At 39.8% G+C, this 26,711-nt stretch overlaps 1 protein-coding gene across 1 annotated transcript in view; it reads right to left on the bottom strand.

Moving 5' to 3' along the window:
* LOC143769907 (intelectin-1-like) overlaps positions 1-26,711 on the bottom strand; it is a 128,556-nt gene that overhangs the window by 29,356 nt on the left and 72,489 nt on the right. The window contains exons 5-7 of the mRNA XM_077258949.1: positions 23,504-23,662; positions 20,551-20,671; positions 20,365-20,468 (exon numbers count right to left, since the gene is read on the bottom strand). Coding sequence (XP_077115064.1) covers positions 20,365-20,468; positions 20,551-20,671; positions 23,504-23,662 — 384 coding nt within the window. The remainder of the gene's footprint in view (positions 1-20,364; positions 20,469-20,550; positions 20,672-23,503; positions 23,663-26,711) is intronic.

The following is a 26,711-nucleotide window of genomic DNA, read 5'->3' on the forward strand; positions in this document are numbered from 1 at the left end:
ATGACCTTGTTGAGGGCATTCAGAGTAGAATTTCAATTTTTGAAGATGACACTAAACTCTGCAGGGTAATCAATACAGAGGAGGACAATTTTATATTACAGGAGGATTTATGTAAATTAGAAGCTTGGGCTGATAAATGGCAAATGAGCTTTAATGGGGATAAATGTAAGGTCATGCACTTCGGTAGAGCAAATAAGATGTATAATTATGTGCTTAATTGTAAAACACTGAGTAAAACAGTCAATGAAAAAGACCTGGGAGTATGGGTGGATGACAAACTCATATTCAGCGGCCAGTGTCAGGCAGCTGCTACAAAGGCAAATAAAATAATGGGATGCATTAAAAGAGGCATAGATACTCATGAGGAGAACATAATTTTACCTCTATACAAGTCACTAGTTTGACCACACTTAGAATACTATGCACAGTTCTGGTCTCCGGTGTATAAGAAAGACATAGCTGAACTAGAGTGGGTGCAGAGAAGAGCTACCAAGGTTATTAGAGGACTGGGGGGTCTGCAATACCAAGATAGGTTATTACACTTGGGGCTATTTAGATTGGAAAAACGAAGACTAAGGGGTGATGTTATTACAATGTATAAATATTTGAGGGGACAGTACAAAGACCTTTCTGACGATCTTTTTACTCGTAGACCTGAGACAGGGACAAGGGGGCATCCTCTACGTCTGGAGGAAAGAAGGTTTAAGCATAATAACAGATGCAGGTTCTTTACTGTAAGAGCAGTGAGACTATGGAACTCTCTGCCGTATGATGTTGTAATGAGTGATTCACAACTAAAATTTAAGAAGGGACTGGATGCCTTTCTTAAAAAGTATAATGTTACAGGTTATATATACTAGATTCCTTGACCGGGCGTTGATCCAGGGAACTAGTCTGATTGCCATATGTGGTGTCGGGAAGGAATTTTTTTCCCCAATGTGGAGCTTACTGTTTGCCACATGGGTTTTTTTTTGCCTTCCTATGGATCAACATGTTAGAGCAGATTAGCTTAGGATCTGGGTTGAACTAGATGTACTTAAAGTCTTCCTTCAACCTTAAAAACTATGTTACTATGTTACTATGACCCCTTTACTATATGCCCCTTAAAGGGGCATAGACAAATTAATATTTGATGCAAGTAAGGTTCAAAATTCTGTGTTGATTAATTTTACTTAATATAAAAAAGGAAACTTTAATGTCCAAGAAAAATATATGGGTCCTTTGCAGCCAAATAATTGTCCATAGCAGAAGCTGCTTTTGAGCTTGCTGCTCTCGGGCCCCTTTGCTGCTGCACTGGTTGATCCGATGGTACATCCATCCCTGCAGGATTCCTTCAGTTACAAGTCTAGATCTCATTGCCCACTTCTGCTCAAAGTACTGCACATGACTCCCATTTCTAATTTGACAGATTACATATTTTGTACCTCTTCTTTGCTCAAATCGAGGGTGAGGTAAGCTCACCGGCATCAGGGGCTTATCTACAGTATTCTGGAATGCTGTAGATAAGCCCGCGATGTATCCTAAAAGATGAGAAAAAGAGGTTAGATTATACTCACCCAGTGGCGGTCCCGCTGCTGGTCCGGTCCGGGACCTCCTATCTTCATCAGATGACGTCCTCTTCTTGTCTTCAGGCTATGGCTCCGGCGCAGGTGTACTTTGTCTGCCCTGTTGAGGGTAGAGCAAAGTACTGCATTGCGCAGGCGCCGGGCCTCTCTGACTAATCCGGGTGCCTGCGCACTGCAGTACTTTCCTCTGCCTTCAACAGGGCAGACAAAGTACGCCTGCACCGGAGCCGCAGCGTGAAGACCAGAAGAGAACGTGATCGTAAGATGGTGGAGGCCCACAAAGCAGAAGGAGGCTATAAGAAGATAGCAAAGTGGTTCCAAGTTGCCCTTTGCTCAGTTCAAAATGTAATTAAAAAATGTCAGTTAACAGGAACAGTGAGAGAGGTTCAAGAGAAGGTTATGATGCCGTTCAAATAGAACTCCTTGTGTATGAAGGAGAAAAAAAACATGCAATATGATGTGCACACCTGGAATATTTAAATTGTAAAAAATGACAACTTTATTACACCTACTGACTAACAATTAAATACACATAAAATCTACAAAAAGAGGTAATATACATAGCACCCCCTGGTAGAAAATACTGCCAATAAATAGGATACTCAACGAATGGTTAACTACATGTAAGTTAGTCTGGTCCAGTGGTAGACAAAAATCAAAAGTGACTTTTATCTCTGTTTTATGAAGATACATGTGAGCATAAATAGACAGATGAATGTGAACGTTACCAGAGTAATTGATGTATGCACATATGTGATTGTGGATGTCCCCCACATCGGATCAAAAAAGCAACCCCATATGCAAAGCTTCTACAAATGGATAATGATCCTAAACACGTCAAAATCCACAATAAACTACCTCAAAAGGCACAAGCTGAAGGTTTTACAATGGCCCTCACAGTCCCCTGATCTGAACATCATTGAAAATCTGTGGCTTGACCTCAAAACAGTAGTGCATGCAAGACAAACCAAGAATCTCACAGAACTGGAAGAATTTTACAAGGAAGAATGGATAAAAATCCCTCAAACAAGAATTGAAAGACTCTTGGCCGGCTACAAAAAGCATTTAACAAGCTGTGATACTTGCAAAAGGGGGTGCTACTAGTTACTAACCATGCAGGGTTTCCAAACTTTTGGTAGGCACATTTTCCTTTTTGTCATTTTTAAAATGTAAAAAACAATAATATTTTTTTTGCCTAAAATACGAAGTAAATGTGTCATCTTTAACCCCTTTCTGTCATTGGACGTACTATTCCGTCCATGTGGGGTGGGCCCTACTTCCCAAGGACGGAATAAAACGTCCAGCGCGATCAGCCGTGCTCACGGGGGGAGCGCGGCCGATCACGGCCGGGTGTCAGCTGACTATCGCAGCTGACATCCGGCACTATGTGCCAGGAGCGGTCACGGACCGCCCCCGGCACATTAACCGCCGGCACAATGCGATCAAACATTCTGCCTCACAAAAATCGGAATAAAAAGCGATTAAAAAATGTCACATGCCCGAAAATGATACCGATAAAAACATCAACTCGTCCCACAAAAAACAAGACCTCACATGACTCTGTGGACCAAAATATGGAAAAATTATAGCTCTCAAAATGTGGTAACGCAAAAAACATTTTTTGCAATAAAAAGCGTCTTTTAGTGTGTGACGGCTGCCAATCAAAAATCCGCTAGAAAACACGCTATAAATAGTAAATCAAACCCTCAACTTAAATTTAAAAAAATGTATTTATTTCCATTTTCCTATTAGGGTTAGGGCTAGGGTTAGGGTTAGGGCTAGGGTTAGGGCTAGGATTAGGGTTAGGGCTAGGGTTAGGGCTAGGGTTAGGGCTAGGGCTACAGTTAGGGTTGGGGCTAAAATTAGGGTTGGGGCTAAAGTTAGCATTGGGGCTAAAGTTAGGGTTTAGGGTTTGGATTACATTTACGGTTGGGAATAGGGTTGGGATTAGGGTTAGGGGTGTGTCAGGGTTAGGGGTGTGGTTAGGGTTACAGTTGAGATTAGGGTTAGGGGTGTGTTTGGATTAGGGTTTCAGTTAGAATTGGGGGTTTCCACTATTTAGGCACATCAGGGGCTCTCCAAATGCGACATTGCGTCCGATCTCAATTCCAGCCAATTCTGCGTTGAAAAAGTAAAACAGTGCTCCTTCCCTTCCGAGCTCTCCCGTGTGCCCAAACAGGGGTTTACCCCAACATATGGGGTATCAGCATACTCAGGACACATTGGACAACAACTTTTGGGGTCCAATTTCTCCTGTTACCCTTGGGAAAATACAAAACTGGGGGCTAAAAAATAATTTTTGTGTAAAAAAAATATTTTTTTTTATTTTCACGGCTCTGCGTTATAAACTGTAGTGAAAGAGTTGGGGGTTCAAAGTTCTCACAACACATCTAGATAAGTTCCTTGGGTATGTAAAGTGGTGGATTATTATTTAAAACCTTTAGTATCGGAGTTACCATCACATGTAAAAGACACCACAGCAGTGCTTGGCCACTTAGATCACATGATTCTGGGAAAAGAAATGCTGCTAGTTACTGCAGACGTTGAAACATCGTATACTTCCATCATACACCAAGATGGAATAGAAGCTGTGAGTTGGTTTCTTCAAGCAAGCAATATGGATAAATCTTTAAGTGAACTTCTTATCATTTTACTGAAGTTTATCTTAACACACAATGTGTTTACATTTAATCAAAAGATCTACATACAGCAGCAAGGTACGGCAATGGGGGCAGCTTGTGCCCCCTCATATGCTAACTTATTTTCGGGGTACTGGGAGCGTCAGGTCTTCCAAAGCGAATCCACTTCTGGTACTGAAAAGATCCAGAAGTGGATTCGCTATATTGATGACATATTCTTCATATTTGAGGGGAATGTGGATGAATTAAAGAATCTTATGACAAGACTTAATAACAACAGATATAATATTAGGCTGACATTTCAGTATGGTAAAACTGTGGAATTCTTGGATTTGAAGACTGCCACCAATTCTGGTGGACATCTCACTACAACTATCTTTAGAAAACCCACTGCAACTAATTCTCTTCTTGATGCCACCTCATCACACCCTAGGTCTACAATTCAAGGAATACCGGTGGGTCAGTTCTTGAGGTTAAAAATAATTTGCTCTGAAGAGAAAGACTTCTTATCCCAATCCAAAGAACTAACTGAACATTTTAAAGCCAGAGGATATAGTAATCGGAGTATTAAAAAAGGTTTTCAACGTGCTAAGCATTCTTCACGTAACTCGTTACTATATAAAAATAGATTGATGTCTCAGAAAGATAATAATGATGGTGAAATAAGATTGATTACAAACTACCATTCGCAGTGGCATAGTCTTAAGCAGATTGTGTTTGATAATTGGAATATACTAGCCACAGATCCTATCCTGAAAAGAATCTTACCTTCAGCTCCGTCTATTGTGGCCAAACGCTCTAAAAATTTACGAGACCGACTTGTTCATAGTCATTATGAACCCCAAAGACAACATGGCAATAAAAGTGACAATGGCTTCTTTCCTTGCGGTATTTGCAAAGCTTGTGGAAATTTAATTAAGAGTAAGAAGTTTGCCAATCACGATGAGTCAAAGATATATGAAATTAGAAAACACATAACATGCAGTACGAAAGGGGTTATTTATATGGCTGAATGTCCATGCAGAAAAATTTATATAGGCCTCACCAGTAGAGAACTTAAAGTAAGGACCAGAGAACACTGTCTGGACATAGAAAGAGCAAAGGGAACAACAAATGATTCAGAGTTAAAAACAATTCCCCAACATTTTAAACGCTATCACCAATGCAACCCTAATCTTTTGAAAATTCGTGGGATAGATGTGGTATCTGTAGGATTTAGAGGAGGGGATCTAAACAAGCAGTTAGCCAAGAGAGAAAGTTGGTGGATATACCAATTGGGTGCCTTGACCCCACAGGGCCTTAATGAATCTTTTGGCTTTGGAGCCTTTTTGTAAATAGAGTTTTTGTAGGTCATTATGAGAGGGTTGTTTTTAATTTTATTATAGTATTTTATTGTTTGATTTTAACTAGGATTTATATGTGATTTTAATTTTGTTGATTCTATCATTTACAGTATGTGCATATTTATCAAGGGCTTGAAGAATTATGTTATGGATTCTTGGGCCATTTCACCTTAATCTTTGGCAAAATATGAAAGGACTATGTGAATGTGATGGGACAGCAAGAAAAGCAGGAAAAAATTGGAAAATGTGTGATAACTGGCTATGCTTGTCATTGTATTATTAAAAAATGTAGTTTTTTTTTTGTTTTTTTTTTGTTTGTTTTTCTCTCCCTATTTTACAATTTTGCACCATCCTTTTGGTGTTTAATTTATTATCTTATTAGATTATTCTGACGTATATTACACTAAATGCACTTGGTTCACATATTCACTCTAATTGTTGGTTTACAGCAAGTGCACAAATTTGTGCTTACACTATATTTCATTTATTTATTTTTATATAATCATTGATATTTTACAGTTAACACATCTTATTTTGTCACTAGCATAAGGGGAAAAAGAGAAAGGGGAAGGAAGGGGAGGGAGAATAGAGGGGAAAAAAAGGAAAAAAGGGGGGGGGGAAGGAAAAAATACATAATTATCACTATGATACATATCATATCCATATCTGCATATGTTCATTTTTTTGTTATAACACACGTTTCACCTTATTGTTATTTACAGTTAATAATAATTGGTGTATCACACTAGTATATTTATGGAAGTTATTGTTTAGTTTATTTTACGATTTTGTATTGGAATGGTTGGTTTTTAGCACAATATGTAGTTATTTATTTTTGTAAAAATGCATGGCATTGTATTTAATATATCAAAGTATCCTAGTATTGTGAAGGTGATCAAAAATACTATTTGAAGTATTGGACATTATATTGTTATATTTTTATATTGTCAATTGTTTATTTTTAGATAATGGTTTTGTCGCTCCCTATGAGCTATTTCCTAGGTTAGACTGTCAAGTAAGATGATGGATCAAATACGCGCTTCTTTGGCCATGTGTTCATGCTTTTCCTTTGGCAGTGGATCCACAAGGTGGTTATCATCTCCCCTCCCCCTTTTATTAGGCGGATGTTGGCGAGTAGATGTTCTACTGGATCACTGCCTTGGAGATTATTTTTGCTATCATTGAACACGTCACTGAGAAGAAGCGTGAATTAATGGTTCATCATTATGACATTTGTATTAATGTGTTTTTAGATAGATCTGAAGCATATATATATTTTTAGTGAACTATGTTGTAATAATAATTATGATATGGATATGATTTAATAATATGGGGAAGCTTTAGCAAGTTTCTATAATCCAAGTATATTGGTATTGGTAATTGTATCTATAATTACTTTACTTAACGGGAAAAAAAATTTAATATTGATCTCTTGTAATTTATATTTACATAATTAGTTTTGGAGGTCATTGTGACAGGTGGATTTGGCACATGATATTGATACTATATATACGTTGCGATTTATGGTAGAAACACGCTTTTCATGTTGGTCGTATGATAATCATGGAGACCTGTTTATGGTATTGTGCGCTTCTTAGATTTTAGTAATAAATGTGTTATAGCGTTAATAATTTTCCAGTTTTTTGGTTTTGTTTTTGTTTTGTCTTGTAGTAGAGTCTATATGTCGTATGCACGTAACAATTTGTGTGTTACCAGCAGATGAGCACCTGTATATGGTGAAGTGCGATTCTTTTGTGGGTTTATATCTCTTTTTTGGATGGCGCAATTTGTTTTGGTAGGAGGTGTTGATTGTTAGACTAATACTTCAGAAAATGTGTATTTGCCATTGATTGAGATGACGAGAGGTCTTTCTGAACTTACTCTGTGTTAAGTTTATTGGTTTCCATTGGCATATTTGTTTAATGCCCTTAGTAACAGTCGCGTCATCGTACATACCATTTTCCAATTGGCTGTTGACGATCACCTTAGGACATGCGCAATACGCGCTTGGTAACACGTTAAGTTTATTGGTTTCCATCGGCATGTTTTGTTTGATGCCCTCAGTAACAGTCGCGTCATCGTACATACCATTTCCTATTGGCTGTTGAGGACCGCCTTATGACATGCGCTGTATGCGCTTGGTAACACTTACGCTACTAAAGATATGTGTCTGGTCTTTCGTGCTGCGCACTTTATACTGTGAATGATGATTGTGGTTGGATGCTTTAGGACATGCGCAGTATATACGTAGTAACGCTAGCGTCATTAAACATATGATTCCCGGTTATGTGCCAAGCTCCATATAAGGTGAATTACGTTCTTTGGTGCAATACACCCATTGGTTAAGCCTTATATTTACGCACGCAACTTTTGTCAAGCTAGACACGCCCCCGGAAGAAGCTGGGCGAAACACGCACGTCGGGGCGCGAGGTCTTCTATATTCCACCATTGCATTTCCCGGGTTGCAGTTACACACGCGGTAATTATATATTTTCTATCACATACTTTTCTAAGATATGGGGATGTATTGACGTACATGATCCTTAGGGAACGGTAGATTCGTGACACATTCGCTCATGATAAAGTTTGTGTATTTAGAATAGCATTTGCCACACCAGCAATCCAGGGTAAAATTACAACAGTGCCATCTAATGTTCACTTATAGTAATGATATCCTATTACCTATAAAAGATAGCATTAGCTGCTGCATTAATATCTGTATTTTTTTAGGGATTCTATTAGATTGTTTATAAGTGCATTTTGTTGATATTATTGTTAAAGTATGGATAATACATAGACGAACCTCGATTTTTTCCAGTACCGTAATTCTGAATTTTATTATACTGTTTTTGTATGAATTAATAAAAAATCTATTTTAATATAATTTACTTGCTGTTGTCACTTCATTATATATATTCTTTTGTCCCTATTGGTATAGTGGAAAGGAGATACAAAGGAATATTAGGTGTTGTCTAAGTTCCTTGGGGGGTCTAGTTTCCAATATGGGGTCACTTGTGGGGGGTTTCTACTGTTTAGTTACATCAGGGGCTCTGCAAATGCAACGTGACGCCTGCAGACCAATCCATGTAAGTCTGCATTCCAAATGGCGCTCCTTCCCTTCCGAGCTCTGCCATGCGCCCAAACGGTGGTCCCCCCCCACATATTGGGTATCATCGTACTCAGAACAAATTGGACAACAACTTTTGGGGTTCAATTTACACTGTTTCCCTTGGAAAAATACAAAACTGGGGACTAAAAAATAGTTTTTGTGGAAAAAAAAGGATTTTTTATTTTCACGGCTCTGCATTATATACTGTAGTGAAACACTTGGGGGCTCAAAGTTCTCACAACACATCTAGATAAGTTCCTTGGGGGGTCTAGTTTCCAATATGGGGTCACTTGTGGGGGGTTTCTACGGTTTAGTTACATCAGGGGCTCTGCAAAAGCAACGTGACGCCTGCAGACCAATCCATCTACAGTAAGTCTGCATTCCAAATGGCGCTCCTTCCCTTCCGAGCTCTGCCATGCGCCCAAACGGTGGTTCCCCCCCACATATTGGGTATCATCGTACTCAGGACAAGTTGGAAAACAACGTTTGGGGTCCAATTTCTCCTGTTACCCTTGGGAAAATACAAAACTGGGGGCTAAAAAATAATTTTTGTGGGGAAAAAAAATAATTGTTATTTTCACGGCTCTGCGTTATAAACTGTAGTGAAACACTTGGGGGTTCAAAGCTCTCACAACACATCTAGATGAGTTCCTTAGGGGGTCTACTTTCCAAAATGGTGTCACTTGTGGGGGGTTTCAATGTTTAGGCACATCAGTGGCTCTCCAAACGCAACATGGCGTCCCATCTCAATTCCAGTCAATTTTGCATTGAAAAGTCAAATGGCGCTCCTTCCCTTCCGAGCTCTGCCATGCGCCCAAACAGTGGTTTACCCCCACATATGAGGTATCAGCGTACTCAGGTCAAATTGGACAACAACTTTTGGGGTCCAATTTCTTCTCTTACCCTTGGGAAAATAAAAAATTGGGGGCGAAAATATTTTTGTGAAAAAATATGATTTTTTATTTTTACGGCTCTGCATTATAAACTTCTGTGAAGCACTTGGTGGGTCAAAGTGCTCACCACACATCTAGATAAGTTCCTTAGGGGGTCTAGTTTCCAAATTGGTGTCACTTGTGGGGTGTTTCAATGTTTAGGCACATCAGGGGCTCTCCAAACACAACATGGCGTCCCATCTCAATTCCAGTCAATTTTGCATTGAAAAGTCAAATGGCGCTCCTTCCCTTCCGACCTCTCCCTTGCATCCAAACAGTGATTTACCCCCACATATGGGGTATCAGCGTACTCACAACTTTTGGGGTCCATTTTCTCCTGTTACCCTTGGTAAAATAAAACAAATTGGAGCTGAAGTAAATTTTTTGTGTAAAAAAGTTAAATGTTCATTTTTATTTAAACATTCCAAAAATTCCTGTGAAACACCTGAAGGGTTAATAAACTTCTTGAATGTGGTTTTGAGCACCTTGAGGGGTGCAGTTTTTAGAATGGTGTCACACTTGGGTATTTTCCATCATATAGACCCTTCAAAATGACTTCAAATGAGATGTGGTCCCTAAAAAAAATGGTGTTGTAAAAATGAGAAATTGCTGGTCAACTTTTAACCCTTATAACTCCCTAACAAAAAAAAAATTTGGTTCCAAAGTTGTGCTGATGTAAAGTAGACATGTGGGAAATGTTACTTATTAAGTATTTTGTGTGACATATCTCTGTGATTTAATTGTATAAAAATTCAAGTTGGAAAATTGCGAAATTTTCTAAATTTTCGCCAAATTTCCATTTTTTTCACAAATAAACGCAGGTAATATCAAAGAAATGTTACCACTATCATGAAGTACAATATGTCACAAGAAAACAATGTCAGAATCATCAGGATCCTTTGAAGCTTTACAGAGTTATAACCTCATAAAGGGACAGTGGTCAGAATTGTAAAAATTGGCCCGGTCATTAACGTGCAAACCACCCTTGGGGGTAAAGGGTTTAATAGAGATTAGTGAGCACTAAAATTCTTTGATGCTCGTTACTCGAACTGAGCATTTCCTAATTCTTGGATGCTCGTTTTTAGTAATGAGTATAACAAGAGTCACTGAGAAATTCAAGCATTTTTCTGGCAGACCCAACAAAGAATTCTGGAGGTCAGTGAAAATGTTGAAAAAGTTGGAAAAAGTGCTGAAAGGAAGGAGACAAGCATGGATACAACCCCTGGAAGCATCTCTGACTCCCACATCACTGGTGAGAACAATCGTGTTACACTTTTACTCCACTTTAAGGACTGACAATAAAACATTCAAAATAACATTCAAGATATGGTAACTTGTTGTTTACAGGAAAAAAAATATTTTTTCATTATTATGACTTGTATATAAGGCAAGATTTAAAAAGGAATTAAAAAATAAAAATTTAAGTAAACCAAAATTGAATTTTTGATAAATTGGAAATTTCACTGCAATATATGAAGGAAGCAAGAAGTGCCAAAAATTGGGCACTCAGATGCACCCTGTATTAGATATAAAGGATGGCCTCTTACACATCTGATCAAATTGTCATGTGATGGTACTCCTAGACTCATAAAGGCTATGCTCTAAATGCAAAGACTGCCAAAATTTACAAGCAGGGTCATCCATACACCATTCAAATATTGTGAACAAACTGTAGTTGTGATACTTCTACACTCATAAAAGCTCTTCACACAGTGCAAAATCTGCCACAAATTACAAGCAGGGTCATCCATACATCATTCAAGGCACCAACTGTAGAATCTCATTCAAATATTGTGAACAAAGTGTAGTTGTGGCACTTCTACACTCATAAAGGCTTTGCACACAGTGCAAAGTCAGGAAAAATTGATAAGGAGGGTAATGCAGTCATCCACAGACCCTTGAAGGCAACAAATTTTTGGCCTCACTAAAATATTTTAAAAAAGTGTAGTTGATGTACTCCTACACTCATAAAGGCTTCACACAAAGTGCAGAGCCAGAAAAAATTATAAGTAGGGTCATCCAGTCATCCATAGGCCCTTGAAGGGAACAACTGGCGGGACTCATTCAAATATTGAAGATTAAAAACACTTCATGTGCTGCTGTCACCTGGTCATATGGAAAATCAGGGGCTGATCCGGGTTTTGTTCATTTTTACCAGAGTGAGCCTGTCAGCACTTTCTGTTGACAGGCGAAAGCAGGAACTGATGTAGGAAGTGGAGGAAACCCTGATAGAATTAAGGCCATCAATCCTTGGCATCGGTAGCACATGTGCCCTTTCAGGGTGGGACTTGGGCCCGGCCTCCACAATGTTCATCCAGTGTGCCGTCAGGGAAATGTAGCGTCCCTCGCCACAAGCACTTGTCCACATGTCAGTCATTAAGTGGATAATCATAGTAATCATGTTGGTAAGGGCATGGATGATGTTTCTGGACACAAGCTGGTACACGGCAGGGATGCCACACCTGGAGAAATAGAGGTGACTGGGGAATGAGTACCAAGGGACCAAATGTGCACACCTGTAGCAGGCCATTTTTTTGTACTTATTTCTAACCAATAAAATCTCACACAAACCAAAGTCAACAGTATATATGACAATAGTCAATTTTTAACCCTTAACCCCAAGGGTGGTTTGCACGTTAAAGACCGGGCCATTTTTTACAATTCTGACCACTGTCCTTTATGAGGTTATAACTCTGGAACGCTTCAATGGATCCTGATGATTCTGACATTGTTTTCTTGTGACATATTGTACTTCATGATAGTGTTAAAAGTTCCTCTGATATTACCTACGTTTATTTGTGAAAAAAATGAAAATTTGGCAAAAATTTAGCAATTTTCCAACTTTGAATTTTTATGCCCTTAAATCACAAAGGAGTGTCACACAAAATACTTAATAACTAACATTTCCCCCATGTCTACTTTACATCAGCACAATTTTGCAACCAAAATTTACTTTGTTAGGGAGTTATAAGGGTTAAAATTTGACCAGCAATTTCTCATTTTAACAACATCATTTTTTTTAGGGACCACATCACATTTGAAGTCACTTTGAGGGGTGTGTATGATAGAAAATACCCAAGTGTGACACCATTCTAAAACCTGCACCCCTCAAGGTGCTCAAAACCACATTCAAGAAGTTTATTAACCCTTCAGGTATTTCACAGGAATTTTTTGAATGTTTAAAAAAAAATGAACATTTAACTTTTTTTCACAAAAAGTTTACTTCAGCTCCAATTTGTTTTATTTTACCAAGGGTAACAGGAGAAATTGGACCACAAAAGTTGTTGTACAATTTGTCCAGAGTACGCTGATGATAACCCATATGTGGGGGGAACCACCGTTTGGGAGCATGACAGAGCTCAGAAGGGAAGGAGCGCCGTTTGGAATGCACACTTAGATGGAATGGTCTTCAGGCGTCACATTGCGTTTGCAGAGCCCCTGATGTGCCTAAACAGTAGAAACCCCCCACAAGTGACACTATTTTGGAAAGTAGACCCCCTAAGGAACTTATCTAGATGTGTTGTGAGAACTTTGAACCCCCAAGTGTTTCACTACAGTTTATAACGCAGAGCTGTGAAAATAAAAAAAATTCCCACAAAAAGGTTTTTTTAGACCTCACATTTTTATTTTCCCAAGGGTAACAAGAGAAATTGGACCCCAAAATTTGTTGTCCAATTTGTCCTGAGTACACTGATACCCCATATGTTGGGGTAAACCCCTGTTTGGGCGAACGGGAGAGCTCAGAAGGGAAGGAGCACTGTTTTACTATTTCAGCGTAGAATTGGCTGGAATTGAGATCGGACGCCATGTCGCGCTTGGAGAGCCCCTGATGTGCCTAAACAGTGGAAACCCCCCAATTCTAACTGAAACCCAAACACACCCCTAACCCTAATCCCAACACTAACCACACCCCAAAACCAAACACTCCCCTAACCCTAATCCCAACCACGCCCCTAACCCCAACACACCCCTAACCCTAATCCCAACCCTAGCCACACCCCTAACTCCAACACAACCCTAATCCCAACCATAACCCTAACCACACCCCTAACCCTGACACACCCTTAACCCTAATCCTAACCCTAATCCCAACTGTAAATGTAATCCTAACCCTAATCCCAACTGTAAATGTAATCCTAACCCTAACTTTAGCCCCAACCCTAACTTTAGCCCCAACCCTAACCCTAATGGGAAAATGGAAATAAATACATTTTCTTTATTTTACTATTTTTCCCTAACTAAGGGGGTGATGAAGGGGGGTTTGATTTACTATTTATAGCAGGGGTTTTTTAGCGAATTTTTATGATTGGCAGCTGTTACACACTAAAAGACGCTTTTTATTGCAAAAAATAGTTTTTGCGTCTCCAAATTTTGAGAGCTATAATTTTTCCATATTTTGGTCCATGAGTCATGTGAGGTCTTGTTTTTTGCGGGACGAGTAGATGTTTTTATTGGTACCATTTTCGGGCACGTGACATTTTTTGATCGCTTTTTATTATGATTTTTGTGGGGCAGAATGACCAAAAACCAGCTATTCATGAATTTCTTTTGGGGGGGGGGCATTTATACCATTCCACATGTGGTAAATTTGATAAAGCAGTTCTATTCTTTGGGTCAGTGCGATTACAGCGATACCTCATTTATATAATTATCTATGTTTTGGTGCTTTTATATGATAAAAACTATTTTGTATTAAAAAAAATTATTTTTGCATTGCTTTATTCTGAGGACTATAATTTTTGTATTTTTTTGCTGATGACGCAGTATGGCGGCTCGTTTTTTGTGGGACAAGATGACGTTTTCAGCGGTAACATGTTTATTTATATTAGTCTTTTTGATCACGTGTTATTCCACTTTGTGTTCGGCGGTATGATAATAATTTTACTGTGTTCACTGAATGGGTTAACTAGTGGGACAGTTTTATAGGTCGGGTCGTTACGGACACGGCGATACTAAATATGTGTACTTTTATTGTTTGTTTGTTTTTTATTTAGATAAAGAAATATATTTATTGGAGCAATATATATATATTTTTTTTTCTTTATTTAGGATTTTTACACATGTAAATATTTTTTTTTTACATTGTCCCAGGGTGGGACATCATGCAATAGTGTCAGATCTCTGATCTGACACTTTGCAAAGCACTGTGTCAGATCAGCGATCTGAAAGGCAGTGCTGCAGGCTTGCCGATGCCTGCTCTTAGCAGGCGCTTGCAAGCCACATCTCTGCAGGACCCGGAAGGAGCCCCGCGGCCATTTTGGATCTGGGGCCTGCAGGGAGGAGACGCTCAGAACAACGCTAGCCCCCTCCCTGCACGATGGTTCCATATGCCGACGGAACGCTGTGATCATGTTTGATCGCAGTGTTCCGGGGGTTAATGTGCCGGCAGCGGTCCATGACCGCTCCTGGCACATAGTGCAGGATGTCAGCTGTAATAATCTCCCCATGACATACTATCCCGTCCCTGGGAATTAAGTCCCAGACCACCTCAACGGGATAGTACGTCATATGGCAGAAAGGGGTTTAATAACCAAATTTGTACATCTGTAGCAGGTCATATATTCTAATTATTTCAAACCAATAAAATTTCACACAAAACAGGTTCTACAGTATATATGACAATAGTCAATTATGAAACAACCAAATTTGTACATCTGTAGCACGGCATATTGTGTGTATTTCTAACCAATGAAATTTCACACAAACCAAGTTCTATAGTATATATGACAATAGTCAATTTTTGAACAACCAAATGTGTACACCTGTAGCAGGCCAATTTTTCCTGCTTTTTTTCAAACAAACGAAATTTCACACAAACCAGGTTATACAGTATATAAGACAAAAGTAAATTTGGGAAACAAAAATATTTTGTGAAATGTACAGGCCAAGTGTTTTTATTTAAATTTATAACAGTTTAATTTTACACAGATTATGTTAAACTGTATGGATGACTAATTGAATCCGGAAAATGTTTTCAATGCTTTTTTGAGTGTTATATACCACCATAATGTAACAAGAACTGCATTACAGTGTGTGGATGAATCATGGTATCCATAAAAAGTTTTGTAAAGTTTTTTTTTCAGTTTTATATACCACCGTAATGTAAAAAGTACCACGTTAAAGGGTATGGATGAATCATTGAATCCATAAAAGATTTTTGAAGTCTTTTTTTTAGTTTTATATACTGCCAAAATGTAACAGAAAGCACATAACACTCTATGGATGAGTAATTGAATCCAGACAAATTTTTCTATGCTTTTTTGGAGTGGTATATAACACTGAAATGTACCACAAATCACGTAATGCTGTATGGATGACAGTATAGTACATTTTTTACCCCCTGCCTCGCCCCCCCTAAAGAAATCTGGTCTTGTGCAGCTGCTATATATCTATCAAAGGACTGTGAAGCTCTCAGCCCTGCATTGTGCCTTTATTCTACTACTCTCCCGGCAACTATCCCTTGGCTAAATGCATAATGTATCTGATGCAAACAGCAAATCACAAGATTAGCCCTTAGAAGAGCTAGAGGACTCTGAAAAATTGAACCGTGCACACGCAGGCCTGGACAAGCACTCTCTCCCTCCAATACGAACTTTTCCTGAGCTGTGCTGTGGTGTCAGTGTACCAAGCGTGGCAATGCCTGTCTTTATATAACCTCTCATAAGGTAATACAGCCAGCCAATCACAGGAATGCCACTACCAATATGACTACGACATTACAGTGACTGACAGGCAATCCCTGCATGTTTATTGGCTGTGCAGGGCAGGGATTTGAGCATTACATCCAAGCACCAGCCAATGCTCATTGAGTGCCGAGCGCATCCGAGCTCCCAGATACTTGAGCGATATCCGAGTATCACTGAGCATACTTGCTCATCCCTAATCTTTAACTCTAGGCCTTTTAGAGATCATTTCAACTTCAACTTGCTTAATTGCTCACAATAAGAGTCATTGTACCCAGGGGTACTCAAGCTTTTACGTGCCATGGTACTTCCCATTGTGCGGCTGGAAGCAGGTATGAAAAAATGCAGTAACACAGGGATTGCAGAACAATGCTGTATAACAATATTATTTAATTTTTAACAAAAGGATGAAACAGATCTCGTTGCAGGGAGTTAATAAACAAAAATCAAGGGGGTTAAAGAGTTAACGCGACAGTCTAATATTTAAACACCACTTATTGTAGTCTTCTCTGATCCTCATCCACACACAGTCTGATGGGAGTTGGAGTACCAGCAACAGCCAGCGTGGTGTCCTCAAATGGATGAAAAACAAAAATCACGGTCCAGCTTCTGGCGGCAATGGGCCGACATCGGTTTTGCCTGCAGAGACCCTAGTCCATGAATCTGTGCAGCCGAAGTGGGGATCGCTACATGAGTCTCTGTCCAACAAGGGTGCTGCTGGTCGTCTATTAAAAATGGTGAAGCACCTCAGGGTCCTGCACCTGGCCCCCACTTCTCAGCGCAAGCACTGCACTCTGCTTAGCCGGGCGTGCGGTGCTCTGCACATCCACTGTCTCAACGGAGCATTTGTGCAAGTTCTGCCGGGGCACGTCTCTTCACTGCCTCTGTAACTGCAGAGCGCACCGTACACCTCCCTCTGCTCTCACCGCCGGCGGGAAACTGAACGCCCTTTCCCACGCTTCCTGCTCACTGACTGGCTTAGCGACGCCCCCTCTCCCCGGGTCATGGGACCTGTCCGGTTCCTCATTCTTTTCCCCCCGGCAACACTAAATACACCCTCGACAGTTCCAGACCCGGCATAACGCAGGTACCCGCAGCCTGGTCATCCTCCTTACACAGCCAGGCTCTGATTGACTGTAGTTTGGGCAGCATGAATCAAATGACTGTTTCTCTTTAATCAGTGTCATTACGGATTTAAAGGGGCTGTGACAAGATTTTCAGTTACTCGTTATGCTATAATTCACTGATCATTTGAGGTTCAACTTCTGAGACCCTCATGATCCCGAGAACGGTAGACAGCAGAGCCTCATCTTAACAGAGTGGAAGTAGTGCAGGCACCTCCACTCCATTTATTGTCTATGGGACTATCGGACACAACTGACAACAGAGCTCAGTTATTTCTGGCAGACCCCTACAGAATGAATCATTATGCAAGGGGTAGAGAGAGATAAAGTCAGCTCAGCGTTGATGTGAAGGCTAGATGCCGTCTATGGAACAGCCCTGGGTGCGGCTTGAACATGAATCAGAAGACAGAGTATTCCAGAGAGATGGTGTGATCAAGGTAAGCAAAATACACGTTTATTAATTCATTTTAAAAGCAAGTGAGCATTTACAACGTCCAGCAGCTTGGATAATAGACCTATATGTTTTAGCTGTTGCTAGCCTTACTAATTGTATAGCATCGAGCCTTAATTATATACAAAGCATAAAAAACACATGTCTGTCTCAAACCAATTAGAAAGAAGCAGTCAAGAAGAATCACCTGAAATCGTTAAAAAACAAAAAACAAGGTGGGTGGGATGGGGTCATAAAAAGACAAAATCTAATAGATTGTCTTTTCTTGCAAAAAAAAATTGTGTTTACACTTTAACCCCTTCATGCCGCAGCCATTTATCAGTTTTGCGTTGTTTTTTTTTACGCTACCCTTCTTCCCAGAGCCATAACATTTTTCCGTCAGTATGGACATGTGAGGGCTTATTTTTTGTGGGATGAGCTGTAGTTTTGAACTACGCCATTGGTTTTAACATGTCGTGTACTGGAAAACGTGAAAAAAAATTCCAAGTGCAGTGAAATTGCAAAAAAAAGTGCAATTCCACAAATGTTCTTCGTTTTTTTTTACCATGTTCACCAAATGCTAAAACTGACCTGCCATTATGATTCTCCAGGTCATTACGAGTTTGTAAATACCAAACATGTATAGATTCTTTTTTTATTTAAGTGGTGAAAAAAAATCCAAAGTTCTGACCTGAGGCTGGGTGAGGGCTTAGTTTTGTGTGCCGAGCTGACGTTTTTATTGATACCATTTTGGTGCAGATAAGATCTTTTGATCGCCTGTTATTGCATTTTAATGCAATGTTGCAGAGACCAAAAAATGTAATTCTGGCATTTTGCTTTTTTTGCTTTTATTTTGAATGGGGCGAATGGGCGGTGATTTTAACTTTTGTATTTTTTAAATATTTTTATAAACTTTTTTTTTACTTTTCTCTTTAATCAATAGTCTTCATGGGAGACTAAAAGCTGCGATAATCCGATCGCCTCTGTTACATACAGGCGATGATCAGATTGCCTGTGTGTAGCAGAAATGCTCACTTGCTATGAGCGCCAAACGCTGGGCGGCGCTCATAGCAATCCGGCAATCACAACCACAGGGGTCTGTTGCAGACCCCGGGTTGTCATGCCAACCCATCGGCAACCCGTGGTCATGTGAAACAGGCGCCGAAGGGCGGGAAGAGTGAAGCGTTTCCGGCGCAATCACATTAAATGCTGCTGTCAGAGATTGACAGCAGCATTTAACAGGTTAACAGCTGCGGGTGGATCACAATTAATGAAATATAGACTCTCACATAATGAAAAATAGACTCTCACAAAGAGGGTATGGACTGGCCATTTTAAGTTATGCTCACAATCAAGTTACCCAAAAAATTTACTTGACAATGGCACAAAAAATATTGAAAGAACAAAGGTTATCAATTTAAACACCAAACAAAACAAAATTATAACATTATCCAGATAATTTAGTCCACAATATCAAGACATCCTAAAAATAAAAACAAAAAAAAGACTCAAAATTAACCAAAATCCTGGAAAAAAACGGACATCAGATACACAGCTATAAGAGCACTGGCTTTCGGATCTCTACTATCCCCGAGATTATTTGGCTTTCTTTAAAAGGATTTTTGAAATGTAGTACCATTAAATGTATTTCATGCACACATGTCCATAAATCTAATACTTTTTCCGCCTTCTCCACTGGACAATCTTTTCCCGTAAAACATTTTGTGAATTGCAGCACTGCCGGAGTTATATACCTTATAGATTGCATACAATGCTGCATCCAGTACGTTGGATGCAATATAGGGCCATTGAAACATATGTCCAAGGCAATTAATACAACGGCCATTAACATCTCCGCAGTGTCACGTCATCTCTCATAATGCCATAAGGGAGATTTATCGGATCGCAAGTTCAAAGGTATAGAAAAAGTATTTAAACCTGCCAGGGAAGGTAATTATAGGAGAATCATCATAAACGGAGACTCCTTCTGGATCTCTAAATTAAATACTAGGACTCCAGACGGTTTAAACATTAGACAGGACATTATTCTACAATATTAAAGTGTGAACACTATTTTTTGCAATAAAAGACAATCTATTAGATTTTGTCTTTTTATGGCCCCATCCCACCCACCTTGTTTTTGATTCTTTAACAATTTCGGGTGATTTATCTTGACTGCTTAATTCTTATTGGTTTGAGACAGACGTGTTTTTTATGCTTTGTATATAATTAAGGCTCGAGCACCAGGATGCTATACAATGAGTAAGGATAGAAACAGATAAAACGTGTAGCTCTATTATCCAAGCTGCTGGACGTTGTGAATGCTCAGTTGCGTTTAAAATGAATTAATAAATGTGGATTGTACTTGCCTAGATCACACCATCTTGCTGGAATCCTCTCTCTACAGAATGAATAGAGCAGAGGTGGGAAGGCTCCACCATGCACTGGTTCAGTGGAACAACCCCTTTAATAATGACAGATGATAAATGTATATATATCTACTAAAATTGAGCTAGTTCTCCTATAATGTAATACTCACGTGTTCTACGTTGCATCCAGTCACCTTCACACCTGGGCACAGAGCCAGGGCAGCTCTTTCTGCATTAATAGCGCGGAATTGGACATAACCAGCAGTGAACTCTTCTGTAGAGGGGTACAGAAGCAAATATTATGGCGTACATCTTCACTGTGCATTATATTACTGTATAAGTATACAAGATCTTACTTGCTCCATTTGGCGAGTAATATAATGCTGTGTTCTCCGCACTTCCAAAGTCATACACAACGGGGATAGCAGGTCCATTGTTTGCAAGGCAGCTTCCAGCATTGTACACCACTGGATATTTCTAAGAGAGGATCCAAAAGATTACACTGTGTGCAGAATTATTAGGTAAGTTGTATTTTGATTACATGATTTATACATGTTGCCCTACTCCAAGCTGTTCAGGCTTGAGAGCCAACTAACAATTAAGTAAATCAGGTGATGTGCATCTCTGTAATGAGGAGGGGTGTTGTCTAATGACATCAAAACCCTATATAAGGTGTGCTTAATTATTAGGTAACTTTCTTTCCTTTGGCAAAATGGGTCAGAAGAGAGATTTCACGGGCTCTGAAAAGTCCAAAATTGTGAGATGTTTGCAGAGGGATGCAGCAGTCTTGAAATTGCCAAACTTGTGAAGTGTGATCACCGAACAATCAAGCGTTTCATGGCAAATAGCCAACAGGGTCGCAAGAAGCATGTTGGGCAAAAAAGGCGCAAAATAACTGCCCATGAAAATCAAGCGTGAAGCTGCCAAGATGCCATTTGCCACCAGTTTTGCCATATTTCAGAGCTGCAACGTTACTGGAGTATCAAAAAGCACAAGGTGTGCGATAGTAAGGGACATGGCCAAGGTAAGGAAGGCTGAAAAATGACCACCTTTGTACAAGAAACATAAGATAAAACATCAATACTGGGCCAAGAAATATCTTAAGACTGACTTTTCAAAGGTTTTATGGACTGATGAAATGAGAGTGACTCTTGATGGGCCAGATGGATGGACCAGAGGCTGGATCAGTAAAGGGCAGAGAGCTCCACTTCGACTCAGACGCCAGCAAGGTGGAGGTGGGGTACTGGAATGGGCTGGTATCATCAAAGATGAACTTGTGGGACCTTTCCGGGTTGAGGATGGAGTGAAGCTCAACTCCCAGACCTACTGCCAGTTTCTGGAAGACAACTTCTTCGAGCAGTGGTACAGGAAGAAGTCGGTATCGTTCAACAAAAACATGATTTTCATGCAGGACAATGCTCCACCACATGCCTCCAACTACTCCACAGCGTGGCTGGCCAGTAAAGGTCTCAAAGAAAAAAAAAATAATGACTTGGCCCCCTTGTTCACCTGATCTGAACCCCATAGAGAGCCTGTGATCCCTCATAAAATGTGAGATCTACATGGAGGGAAAACAGGACACCTCTCGGAACAGTGTCTGGGAGGCTGTGGTGGCTGCTGCACGCAATGTTAGTTGTAAACAGATCAAGCAACTGACAGAATCTATGGATGGAAGGCTGTTGAGTGTCATCATAAAGAAAGGTGGCTATATTGGGGGTTTTGCTTTTGCATGTTAGAATTGTTTATTTCTAAATTTTGTGCAGTGATATTGGTTTACCTGGTGAAAATAAACAAGTGAGATGGGAATATATTTGGTTTTCATTAAGTTGCCTAATAATTCTGCACAGTAATAGTTACCTGCACAAACAGATATCATCCTAAGAAAGCCAAATCTAAAAAAAACCCACTCCATCTTCCAAAAATATTAAGCTTTGATATTTATGAGTCTTTTGCGCTGATTGAGAACATACAGTAGTTGCTGATCAATAGTAAAAATAATCCTCTAAAATACAACTCGCCTAATAATTCTGCACACAGTGTATTATGTTTTTATTTTGCTTAAAGGAAATCTGTCAGTAGGATCAACCCTCCTAAGCTGTATGTATAGGCATGTAGATCATAAGAAGCTGAATAAAATGACACCTTGATATCTGCGAACAATATTGTTACAATACGGCAGAGCTCAGGAGCTGCAAAAATGGGTTTGTAAAGAGACAAAGTTCAGTTCACCTGTTCTGTGTTAGTTACATGTCTCACACTGGTAACTCCCCCTTTTATTTCCAATAATCTCTGGAGGCAGATTCTCATGCAAATTACTGTCTGGCTCTTAGATCTTACCAGCTCAGTTACATATAAGAAAAACATGGATTTCTCTTGAATAAGACATCAGATCACAGATATCAAGGTGTCATGTTATTCAGCTTCCTATGGCCTACATGCCAATATAGATGGCTTAGAAGGGTTGATTCTACTGACAGTTTCCCTTTAAAAGTGTAGAATCTAGTTTACAGCAATCGTCCAGCATTGTAACCACTGTTCTTAAAGGGTTAATCCAAAAATGACAAATTGTCCTAAACCCAGGATGGCGATAACTTGCTGATCGCTGGGGTTCCGACTGCTTGGACTGCCACAATTCAGAGAATGGGGCTCTGAAGCTCCAAAATGATGCTCTGCACATGGCCTTCTCCAGCAGTCTTATGGATAATGAATGAAGCACTGGCCGAGCATGGCATCTCCTCTCCATTCAAGATGGGTCTGCAGATTCCTATTCTCTATATTGTGGGAATCCCAGAAGCCGGACCTCCAGCAATCAGCAAGTTATCCCTTGTCCTAGAAATGGGGATAGGTGTTATTTTGGGGAAAAAAACCTTTAAGGATGGCTACCAGGCATGTTGCTTTTCTGTGTTTCTACGCTTTTGTACATATAGATGTAAAGTAATACAGGGCTGGGTCAGACCGTAGAGAATCCCAGGACACGAGAAGTATCTCCTGCTCTGCAATAGCTTTTCTGCTGGTAGCAAGATGCTCTTCTTACTAATGGGTGTCTATATAGTAAATCTTTCACTTTTCTACTGATCTCTAGTGAGCCATTAGATCAATTGTGCAATCGGAAATATGAAGCTTTCAAGACTAACGTTAGAACCTCAAAGGTAGCTCAGATGCTCATTACTGTTTACACAGCCCTCTGTAAATGGGAAATGGCGACTAATTTCTTAACAAGGCCATCATTTTATTTTTTTATAAAAATCCTTTTTCTTATTATAAGCATACAGCCACTATAAGAGAAGTCACATTTTATGGAGCACTCACTTTGTACAACTCGAAGAGGTTACCACCCTCTTGACTAAAGAAGCCATTGTCTGTGCGATATCTCAGGAGAGAGGCATTCTTCCACTGGGACAAGGGTGTATTATTGGGAACGTGCCACAAGCTCAGATCTTCAGCAGTGATATCATAATAACCAGGGTTCTAGAACGGCAAATAAGACTTTGTTACATGTACTTGGATTATATTGGATGAAAGGAGGTTAAATACCAATTTATTCCATCATGATAAATATAAAACCCTGAGGGGTAGAAAGTATTTTCTACCACCGAGCCTATTTTAAAAGAAAAGAAAATCCTAAAGAATTCAATAAATGCTAATTTACTTTGGTATAGTCAATAAAAAAATAAAACTAAATCAAGAGCTATTATGTTTATGAATGTTCAGAAGGTACAACTTAAAGGGTTATTGTCATCTTCTTAAACAAGTAAAATTGCAAGAGCGCGTGTGCAACCCCAAATTTAGGATGCTGAGTAAAATGTAATGAAAACAAGAATGTAGTGATTTGGAAATCTCTTAGGGACGCATTTTATTTACAACAGAACATAGAAGACAAATCAGAGGTAGAAAGTTAGATATTTTTCCATTTTTATTGAAGAAAATTAACTGATTTAGAAATTGATGGCAGCAACACATCTCAAAAAGGGTCAGGTCTACCATTGTGTGGCACCCGCACTTCTTTTTTGAATGGTCTGTAAACAACTGGAATGTGAGGATACCAATAGCTGGAGTTTAGGGGGAGGAATGTTGCCCCATTCTTGCCTGATGTAGGATTCTGGCTGCTCCACAGTCCCGGATCTTCTTTGCTGGATTTTTCATGTTATAATTCGCCAAATATTTTATATTGGTGGAATGTCAACTGCAGGAACCCAGTTCATTACTCAAACTCATCTTCCGAAATGTCATGCCATTCTAATGGATACAGTATAGTGTTAAGTATTATCTTGCTGTATTTATGCTGAGTGGCGCAACTAGAGTCAGATGGGCCCCAGTGCAAGATTTGGACAGAGCCTCCCACCCGCTGCATGTTGGACAGATGTATGAGCTCTTATAGCATTCAAAATCCTATAAGGACATACTTGTTGCACCTCCTTCCCCATTATGTAGTAATGTCCCCCATCCTAGGCTGCTTCCTGGTATATATGTCTCTCATCCTGGGCCCATCCCAGGTGGCGGTCACAACTTCTTCGATAGCGATCATTATGCCCCCCCTGATCAGAAGTTATCTGAATGAGAGCATATCAATATACCTAATTTGGAGGTGTCCGTGTGTCTGTGCACAATGAGTCATCCACAGTTGGGCGTAACCATGGATACCTAAGGAGAGGAGCTCCCCCTGGTGGCGAGTTAAGGCATAAGCCTTTTTTGAATGTTAGCCTGTGAGACAACACTGTGAGGCAACACTGCAAAGATGGATCAAATTGAGTGCGCTGCTGCGAATTGCATACGGATGCGTAACCTGCGTCTTAATGAAACAGAAGATGAATGAAATTGTTGAAGAATTGCTGATGCAGCTCGACAGAGGGCGGCCAGAGCAAGAAAAACGAATGAAGTAACTGAATCACGTAGAGCATCTAATGCTGCACAACAGCGAGCAACACGCAATGCACGAAGTGATACACATACTTCACAAGAAAGAGAACAAGATAGAATACGTGTCCAAAATGCAAGCGCTACTTGCAAAGTTACATTTGCCGCTAGAGGACTTCTCAATCAAATTGATGAGACACGTATTGAAGAGCACTATGTTGGCGAACAGACATTTCGATGTCAGTTCTGCCAATCTAAAAATTTCAAAGACGAAATGGAGCAGGAGAAAACATTCCCTTCCTGCTGCAAGAGAGGGCGCATCCAATTACGTCCCATTCGTATGGATGATCAATTTGTCAAGTTGATGAAAGGAGAGCATCAGCACTCCAATAACTTTATGGCTAATATAAGGCAATACAATAGCTCGCTTGCTTTGGCATCAATGGGAGTACAAGTAGCGCATGGGCATGGGCATGGTCCATACTGTTTTCGAATTCATGGACAAATTTACCACAGAACTGCCCCATTGCATCCCGCTGTGGGTAGTAATGCCAAGTTTGCCCAGATTTATATCTTGGACAGTGAAGAAGCAATAAGTACAAGAAGTCAAGCAAATAAATAGTGCCTCCCAGCACTACTATCATCTCTTGGAGAGAAAATTAAAGCAATTAACTCACTCGCAAGAGCCTTCACAATGATGAGGGAATTTGAAATAGAGGAAAAGAGGATTGCTGAATTAGAAAATGGCGATCCACTCGAAATAACAATGTCAATTATAAATGACTACAATGATGACCAGAGGAGCTACAATGCACCAAGGTGCAATGAAGTAGCTATAATTTATCAAAATGCAATGGGTGAACCCCCATTTAATAGGGACATCAGAGTTAATCTCAAAAGTGAAAACCAAACTGTTCAAATCAGCTTTCTTCACAGAAAGTGTGATGCAATGACATATCCACTTCTATTCCCATATGGTGACAGTGGATGGACAATAAATTTGACAACTCCAATTGCCCTAAGTGCAACATCAAGGAATTGGTGACATTCATCTACCATCCATACCAGTGGATCAAGCTCAACAAGAAAAAATTACCCTGTTGCAGTACTATGCATACAGGCTTGCCATACCTGATGAGTTCAATCCCCTTTTAAATGCTGGGAAGTTGAAGCAACAATTTATCGTTGACAGTTACGTCAAAATTGAATCCAACAGGATCAAATATATAAAACAAAATCAAAAGGCATTACGCATCGACAGTTATGCCAGCGTTATGGATCACATCCATAATGCTGCATTACACCAAGGGCTAAAAGCTGGGACACCAGTAAATTGACCTGACTTCCAAAGATAAAAACTTGCCAGTCCAGAAGCGACGGCGTCAGTTTCCTGTAATGTTGGCTTTTGCAATGATCATCAACAAATCTCAGGGACAGTCCTTGGATATTATAGGAATTTATTTGCCTCCCCCAGTGTTTTCACATGGGCGGTTATATGTGGCTTTCTCCAGGGGAAGGAAAAGCCAACAAATAAGGGACACAAGCAAGGTAAACTTATTCCGAACGTTGACAAATGGTTTACTGTCAACTGTGTGTACAAAGAAGTCTTTTATTAAGCTTTTTAACAATTGTAAAAGCCGAAAAATGTTGTACACAAAAGCAG

Source organism: Ranitomeya variabilis, chromosome 4, assembly GCF_051348905.1.
Source record: "Ranitomeya variabilis isolate aRanVar5 chromosome 4, aRanVar5.hap1, whole genome shotgun sequence".
Classification (NCBI taxonomy): domain Eukaryota; kingdom Metazoa; phylum Chordata; class Amphibia; order Anura; family Dendrobatidae; genus Ranitomeya; species Ranitomeya variabilis.